The sequence below is a fragment of the Eurytemora carolleeae genome, unplaced genomic scaffold, assembly GCF_000591075.1.
Source record: "Eurytemora carolleeae unplaced genomic scaffold, Eaff_2.0 scaffold293, whole genome shotgun sequence".
Classification (NCBI taxonomy): Eukaryota; Metazoa; Arthropoda; class Copepoda; order Calanoida; family Temoridae; genus Eurytemora; species Eurytemora carolleeae.
This window is the reverse complement of record NW_019396262.1, coordinates 134,189-142,333: the sequence shown is the minus strand read 5'-3', so window position 1 is coordinate 142,333 and position 8,145 is coordinate 134,189. Positions and strand designations below refer to the sequence as shown.

The 8,145-nt window shown below is 33.9% G+C and overlaps 1 protein-coding gene across 2 annotated transcripts; it reads right to left on the bottom strand.

Annotated features, from left to right (window-relative positions):
• Positions 1-1,477: 1,477 nt before the first annotated feature.
• On the bottom strand, positions 1,478-6,372 carry LOC111699602 (uncharacterized). 2 transcript variants are annotated; one of them, XM_023470311.1, is made up of 6 exons: positions 6,309-6,372; positions 5,572-5,642; positions 3,853-3,929; positions 3,305-3,405; positions 2,035-2,091; positions 1,478-1,630 (listed from the first exon to the last, which is right to left on the bottom strand). In XM_023470311.1, the coding sequence occupies exons 2-6, from the start codon at positions 5,624-5,626 to the stop codon at positions 1,618-1,620; spliced, it is 303 nt and encodes a 100-aa protein (XP_023326079.1). In that variant the 5' UTR covers positions 5,627-5,642; positions 6,309-6,372; the 3' UTR covers positions 1,478-1,617. The 2 variants fall into 2 exon arrangements, with proteins under 2 accessions (XP_023326079.1, XP_023326077.1); XM_023470309.1 differs by having other exon boundaries at positions 1,478-1,625.
• Positions 6,373-8,145: the final 1,773 nt, after the last annotated feature.

Genomic DNA, 8,145 nt, shown 5'->3' with positions numbered 1-8,145 from the left:
ATAGAAGTAATGAAGTATAAGTCCTGTAAAAAAGATTAGGTATGATGGAAGAAAGTATAAGTCCTGTACAGAAATAAAGGAATTACGAAAGAAGTGAAAGCACAGTAAAGAAGTAAAGAGATGAACTCAGGAATTTTAAGTCCTGTTAAGAACGGAAAGGTGAAGTAAGAAAGTGTAAGTCCTGTAATGAAAGGAAGGGTGTAGGAAGGATGTATAAGTCCTTTATGGAAGGGAAGGGTGAAGGAAGAAAGAATAAGTCCTGTAAAGAAGAGAAGGGTGATGTAAGGAAGTGTATGTTGTTTAAAGAAAAAAAGGATGAAGTAAGGAAGTATAAGTCCTGTAAAGAAAGGAAGGAATGAAGTAATGAAGTGTAAGTTTTGTAAAGAAGCAAAAAGATGACGTAAGGAAGAATAAGTCATGTAAAGAAAGGAAGGGTGAAGTAAGTAAGTAGAAGTCCTGTAAAGAAGTAAAAAAATGAAGTTATGAAGTATATGTTCTGTAAAGAAGTAAATGGATGAAGTAGAAGTATAAGTCCTGTAAAGAAAAAAAGGGTGAAGTAAGGAAGTATTAGTCCTGCAAAGAAATGAAGGGTGACGTATGGAAGTATAAGTCCTGTAAAGAAGTAAAAGGATGAAGTAATGAAGTATAAGTCCTGTAAAGACTGTAAGGATGGAAGTAATGAAGTATAAGTCCTGTAAAGACTGTAAGGATGGAAGTAATGAAGAATAAGTCCTGTAAGGTCTGAAACCGTGATAGTTCTAATGACTAGAGCGTGAAGGAGTAATGTTTTAAAGTTTAGGTTCTGACAGATCAGGTTTAAACTCAGATACATCTTCATCCTTATCTTTATAAATCCTGAATATATCTTTAACCACAACAACCTTCAATATTTTTCAAGGTTTAGCTCACAACATTTACCTAAACTTACGAATATAGGGTATTAACATTAAGTTTTATATCCTATAAAATTAGAACCATAAAACTTTGGAATACGAAGACGACTTTTAGACACAATTATGTTATGGTTTAAATGGTCTTTAACATAAATTTTAACAATTGTGCAGTGCAGACAAACCAATTTTACTTGATAAGTTGGTGTTAAAGCGACTGGTTAAACAGGATGTTATAAAACATCGAATAAGGTTACGAAAACATAAAAATTACTGAATCTCGTATTTACAGGGAATAATTTTAGCTTTTAACTTTTGCTCTGAAAGTCGGCCATTTAAAATCATTTTCAAGTTTTGGCGGATTTTTATTTTCAAATGGGCGCATTTTCAAGAAAAAAATTCCAAATATTTTTCTGGATTTGACAGTTTTCCCAATTTTGATTTTTAAAACGTTCCCTTGGGTCATGTGAGGTCCCACTCCCACTTATAATATTAATATTTGTACTTCAGGGGCATTTACAGGAATTTGTTATATTTGTGTTTTCTGCACTGCAAAAATCTTTGAAATCGTAAAGTTGCTGAACTTATTTATCAGAGAATATCAAAAATTTATTTCTAACGTCTAAACTTTCACAAGAGTCAAAACAATACACATAAGTGTTGGGTGCGGGGCTGCTTTCAAATGTCGTCTTCTTACTTTAGGAAAATCCATTTCTTGGCTGGTCTCTTATAACACTAGACTTTGAGGTTGGATGATAATTACCTTTAGAGCCATTTAAAGACTTTATAAAACCTGATAACTTTTTTTATTTACATTTTTTAACGGAAGGGGCAAAATATTTTCTAGAGTTTAGTATTTCGAGTTTTCAGCGAATTATGTCATTTTTTATTGTCTTTGCTGCAAAAATCCACAATTCATTTGATGTAGAAAATTTGGATAACTCGAAAATGTTTCCTCATGGAAAGGGTTATAGGGTGATGTCGTGAAACTTGCATGTAACATATTTAAATGTTTCAATGGCCATTTGAATAGACCTTCTAAAGAAATTTCATAAATTAAACATTTGAATATAAACATTTCTAAAAAATCTTTTCTTTATTTCATTAAAAATTGATCTTCAAATTTTATAAATTATCATGTTTCCTAAGTTTTTGCAGAACCCTGTCTATCAGTTGCTGGTCCTGGTTTGCCTCTAGATCACTGAAAAAAATAAACATTTCAACTTTTTATGGGAAAAAATTTGATCGTGAAAATAAAGTTTACAGGGAAGTTTTTAAAAGTTTCGAAGCCATACACGGAGGGATGTTTTTCAGGACAGTTAGTTCCAGGGAACCAGAGATGTTTTACAGGACAAATTGGTCGAGGGAACCAGAGATGTTTTTCAGGACAGATAGTTCTAGGGAACCAGAGATGGTTTACAGGACAGATTGGTCGAGGGAACCATGGAGATGTTTTGCAGGACAGTTTGGTCGAGGGAACCAGAGATGTTTTAAAGGACAGATTGGTCGAGGGAACACGAGATGTTTTGGAGGACAGTTTGGTCGAGGGAACCATGGAGATGTTTTGCAGGACAGTTTTGTCGAGGGAACCAGAGATGTTTTACAGGACAGAAGTGTCGAGGGAACCAGAGATGTTTTGCAGGACAAATTGGTCGAGGGAACCAGGAATGTTTTACAGGACAGAATGGTCGAGGAAACACGAGATGTTTTGCAGGACAGATTGGTCGAGGGAACCAGGAATGTTTTACAGGAAAGAATGGTCGAGGGAACCAGAGATGTTTTGCAGGACAGATTGGTCGAGGGAACCAGGAATGTCTTACAGGACAGAATGGTCGAGGGAACCAGGGATGTTTTACAGGACAGTTTGGTCGAGGGAACTAGGGAACTGCAGAGTATTTTTTCGAAAAAGTAGTATGCTGCAATTTTATCAACTTTTAAAGAAAAAAATCCACTCATTTTCTTTTAAAGAACAAAGCATTATTTTATATTTTATATAATTCCAAATAAAGTATCTTAAAGTGTAAAGCCCCAACAGTAAATTAAACAATTAAGCATGTACGTAATTAGTTAATGTTTGTAACAATAAATACACACGGGAAATTAGTAAATACATTAAAACCATTCTTGTTTTTTAAAATGAAAATGAACTATCGATGGCTAAGAATTTTTAATAACATTTGCTGGAGGACCGGAGCCCAAATTAACTGATAATAAATTTTGATGAAGAATAGATTTCATTTAACTATTGCTTACTAAGATTATCTTGGCTCGTGCCCTTCAGCAAGTCTTTTTAACTGAAAATATGACGTAACTGAGAGAGTTGTTCTAAAGATCATTTTAAATTAGGTTTGACAGATAATTAAACAAGAACAAAGTCGTCTTTGTACTGTCATGTTTAGGTGGACAGACTGTACCTTCTTAGCTTTCTAACAATAGCAAGTCTGTTATTGTTCCTCGCTGCTTTTCCCCAAACTGGTTTCCCAGTCCGTAAAGAATTCCCGTACCGAGTACGTCCCTGAAATACAAAATGATTTCTCAATTTTAAATCTTAGCAACTTTTGAAATAGGGTGTCCCACATCATATCAGATTGTTTATAGCTCTAAATTGCGATTTTCGGTACTAATAAGAAAATTTGGAAAGAATGAGCCATTAAAACAATTATGTAAGAATAATATCAAAATGTGTATGCAGAAAATGCTAGGTTTTTGTAGTATTATGTGCGTAATGGCGTTGAAGCTTGGAAATAATCTAAAATGATATTGGAAGCTCTGTAGTGTATAATCCTAAAAACGATTCCTTAACTCCCCCCCCCCCCGCGGCCCCTTCAATTTTGTCTAATCATCGAAATCGTAAAAAATGCAAGATACATTTTCTTTTTTGATGCTACAAAATTGAAGTTTGGGGCAGGGAGAAATGTTAAAGACGACATTCGTAAAATTCTTTGTTTTGTTGTCGTCTTACCTGATATGGAATGTGGTAAAGATCCCTCATTTCTTTAGGATCATGCTCAAACTTGTCCATATAGTTCATGTTCCGAACTGAAATACAAATGAAAAACAAAAAAACTTGATTTTTTGTCAAAAAAAAATTTTAAATCCAATAAAAATTATTGGTAACGTTTTCTTTAATTCTTAAATTGAAGGATTGAAAACCCTAGAAAAAAAAACATTATATTTAGGTTCTAATTTCAGACTTGGAGTTCCTTTATGCTTCATGCTAACTTTTATACAATTCATTGAATGGCTAATTTGATTGTAGTTTTCAAAAATGTGGTCTGCAATCTTAATCTAAGATCTACAGTCTACACCTATTGTATTCCAAGGGGATTCCTGTTTATATCTTCCTTGGTAAGAAATGACACGATATTGCTTTCAGATGAAATTTATTTTTGATACATATCTTTTGTTCTTAACTTTTTACAGAAGAAATCTATCAAAAGTTTTAACTGATAAATGAAAAGTAATATCTTTATATTTTACTATCTGTTCATTTACGTGATAATGTATTTTCGTTATGAGACGTCTTTAACAATTTTCTCCTTATAGACGCAACAGATAGAAGTAAGATTAGTAGCGATAAAAAGCGCTTTTTATCGCATTAAGCCTATACCCCCTTTCATTTTTCACGAACACTCCCTTTAACGTTAACCTTGCCTTGCTGATCCCAGCTCACTGACTTAACTTTTCGGTCCTTGTTCCAGCAAACTGTGATTTTCGAACCCAAAATTTGACTTATTTATCTAACTAGACTTATCTATCTAATTTGACTTATTTATCTAATTCGACTTATTTATTCAATATGTTTGTTTGTCGATGGATGCATATTAAACATAGAGAATAGAATATATAGAGACGAATTAAAAGAATCTCTCGGTATGAATTTTTTCAGTCCCTTTCAGCCTGCAAGGGAGTTCAAAGTGTACAAATCATGTAAATGTTCACAAATTATATGCAGTAGAGTACATTAATACAGTATGTTCCCTAGACTATCCATTTCAATTTCGAATTTTTTAAACTGTTAAATAAACTTTATAATGAATTAGGTGAATAAAAACATCATTTGAATTATAGTTATAACGGAAAATGTGAAATGATCAGTGGTCAATTATGAAACCAGCCTATTTCATAATTTGGTTTTCTTTTAACAATAATTTTAGATTTTCTATAAAATGATATTCCAGGGCCCAACAGGTTATATAGCATAAATATGTGAAGTACACCTGCAGTATGGAAACAGTACAACAAAATGGCCGTTTTACACATTTTTCTAGTAAATTCCTCTCTATATATTCTATTCTCTATGATATTAAATAAAAACGTTTAAGAAGACATGTCTGTAAGTCTAAAGATTGTTGAAATATATAGATGTAAATGTGATTGAATTAAAAATGTAGAAATCAAACATGTAAGGCCCAGGTCCTTGTTAAATTAATCTCTCTAGAAGGAGATGCTTCATTTGGTTCACTATCCTGTTTTGCCGTCTCATAGCTTGTTATAAAGTACAACCTAGCCTAGCTGTATAAAAGCTGGGTTTACAGTCGGAGAAAGGTTCAAATGAGATTAATCAGTAACTTGGTTCACAGTCAGCTCGCCGGCACAAGAATAGAAATTGAACCAGTTGTACCTAATTCAACTACCTTTCATTCATGAGTTCCTAACTCTGACCTAGCTTTTTTATTACCTGATATAAAAGAGTTTGCAGATGCTATAAGCAAGACCAAACAAATCAGTTTCATGATCTATCTCTAGCGTCTGAAAATTATTTTTGAAACTATTGTGTACTTTTATTATTCATGCTAACGTTATGTTATATTTTATGAATGTTTTATAAAGTAATCATTGTGCAATATATTATCTAAAAAGCTTGAACCTTCTCGATAAAAAACATGCCCTTCAAAAACTCTATAATAGCTTTGAGAAACAAAATAACATTGTTATAAATACTTTCTATTTTGGGAACCCAACTTTGTCTGAAAACTGAGATTTTCATGTAAAAGTTATGATCAGGCACACGCATAAACAGACAAACAGAAATTACTACTTATAAATGTATATACTTTGCTTGTCTGTCTGTTTATTTGTATCCAATAAACGTCAAAACGGCTGAACACATCGGTCCCAAATTTTTTTGTGGGACCTAGCGGGATCCCAGGGAAGGTTTATGAATGATCAAATTTTCTAAATTTGTCCTTCATCAAAATTATATTTTTAAAAAACTAGAGAATCTTTTATAAATGTACACAAAAAGAAAATGTTCACAGTTGAAATAGATGATTGGAGCGAAGCGCCCTAATAGCCTAGTATATATATAAATATATAGATAAAAAAATTTCAAATATGAGAGAAAGTTGTGTTTAGTGTTTATGTTGTTTTAATATTTATAGAGAGAAAAGTTAATAAGATCTTAATATAACGAACCTGGTTTATGTAAAAGTAAAGTTAAAGCTCTTGTATGTTGGTTGAGATCTGAATGAAAGCTAGTATCTGGATGAACAGATCTTTGAACAGACATTCATTTCTTTTATACATCGGAGCTCTCTCTTTCTCCGTCCTCTCTCCTTCTCCGACCTCTCCTTCTCCAACCTCACTCCTTGTACGCTCTTTTTCGTTTTTTCGCTCTCTCTCCTTCTCCGTCCTCACTCCTTCTACGATCTCTCTCCTTCTCCGTCCTTACTCCTTCTATGATATCTCTCCTTCTCCGTCCTCACTCCTTCTACGATTTCTCTCCTTCTCCGTCCTCACTTTTTCTCCGCTCTATCTCCTTCTTCGCCCCCTCTCTATCTCTTCTATTTCACCTTATCCGTCCTATCTCTTCTTTTACTTTCTATTTCTTTCTCCGCTCTCTCTCCTTCTTCATTCTTCCTATTTTTCCATCCTCATTCCCTTTCTCCGCTTTATCTCCTATTTTGCTCCTCTTCTCCACAATCTCTCTTCTGCTCCAACCCCTCTATCTTTCCCCCACTCCTTCATCTCTTTCTCTACTCTCTCTCAAAATCCTCACTCATTCTTCGTCCTATCTGCTAATGCATTCTTTTTTCTCATGTGTCCTCCCTCTTTTGTTCTTTCTCTTTTTCCACTCTCTTTTCTTCTTTGCTTTTTGTCCTCCTATTTCCCTTATATTTCTTCGTCCTTTTATCTTTTTTTTATCATCCCTTGTCAAGCATTCCTCTCCTATGCCGTCATTTTCTCTGTCCTTTACTTCCATTCTTTCTCCCTTTACTCAACCTTTCACCCCCTCTCTCTTTCTACTCTGATCGTAATTCTTAATTCTTCCCCTTTTACTCCACCTTTCACCCCCTCTCTCTTTCAAATCTGATCATAATTCTTAATTCTTCTCTCTTTACTCCACCTTTCACCCCCTCTCTCTTTCTACTCTGATCATAATTCTTTATTCTTCTCTGTTTTATCTTTTTCTATATTTTCTCTTTTTTCTTTAGCTCTCTTTGTAAGGTAAATAAAACCTATTAGGAAAAATTCTTTTCTTAACGATCTTTCCGGTCTTTTGTGATCTTTTTTCTCCATCTTCCATCCATCAAACCGGCCCCTTCGTTTCCAGGTTTCAAAGCTTACCATTATTTGTCCATGCGATCACACATCTTATCTTGTTTTTCATAACCACCAAGCTTTTTAGTAAACTTTTAACGTTTTGAACTGGAGGCCCTGTCATAGAGTAATTACTCTATGGGCCCTGTCTTTCCAACTCTACTATGATCAACCAGTTGACGTCTCCGACTGTGTACGTCCTTATTATCAATCTATTAGATAACAATCTCACGTGAGACATATAGCGGTCAAACTTTCGTCCCTCCAAGTATATTATTAGCACGATCCTTATTCGCAAAAGAAACGGCCTAAGAGTTGCAATACGACATTCTACTATTTGACATAAGCTTTTAACCTTAACATATTCACGAAACCTCTACATTTTAAACCATCTCAATCAATTTTCCATGGAAGAACTGGTTTAAAGAGAACCTTGTGTGGGGTGTATAATCCGTCAATAAAATATATTCTTAGCATAAAATGGGTTAAAAACGATTAAAGCCGTGAATTCTTAAATGTTGAAAACTTACAATTCAAGAAATCCGGGAAATATTTTAAATGAAATAATTTGTACTGACGCGACACGACTGATATTTAAAGTACCGGCAAGGATATTGGCCCAACAGGTTAAGGGAAGAGAGAGATTTAGGATCGAGTTTCTGGAAAGGTAGATAGATAGATAGAGACATAAAATACATTTTTCTGTGGGGGG

What these genes read in the sequence shown, in the direction of transcription:
- LOC111699602 (XM_023470309.1), bottom strand. Translation starts at nt 5,626, where the DNA reads ATGAAACTGATTTGTTTGGTCTTGCTTATAGCATCTGCAAACTCTTTT. An exon ending in TGCAAACTCTTTTATATCAG is followed by an intron (nt 3,930 to 5,571) that starts GTAATAAAAAAG and finishes TTTGTATTTCAG; the next exon opens with TTCGGAACATGAACTATATG. An exon ending in TTTACCACATTCCATATCAG is followed by an intron (nt 3,406 to 3,852) that starts GTAAGACGACAA and finishes TTTGTATTTCAG; the next exon opens with GGACGTACTCGGTACGGGAA.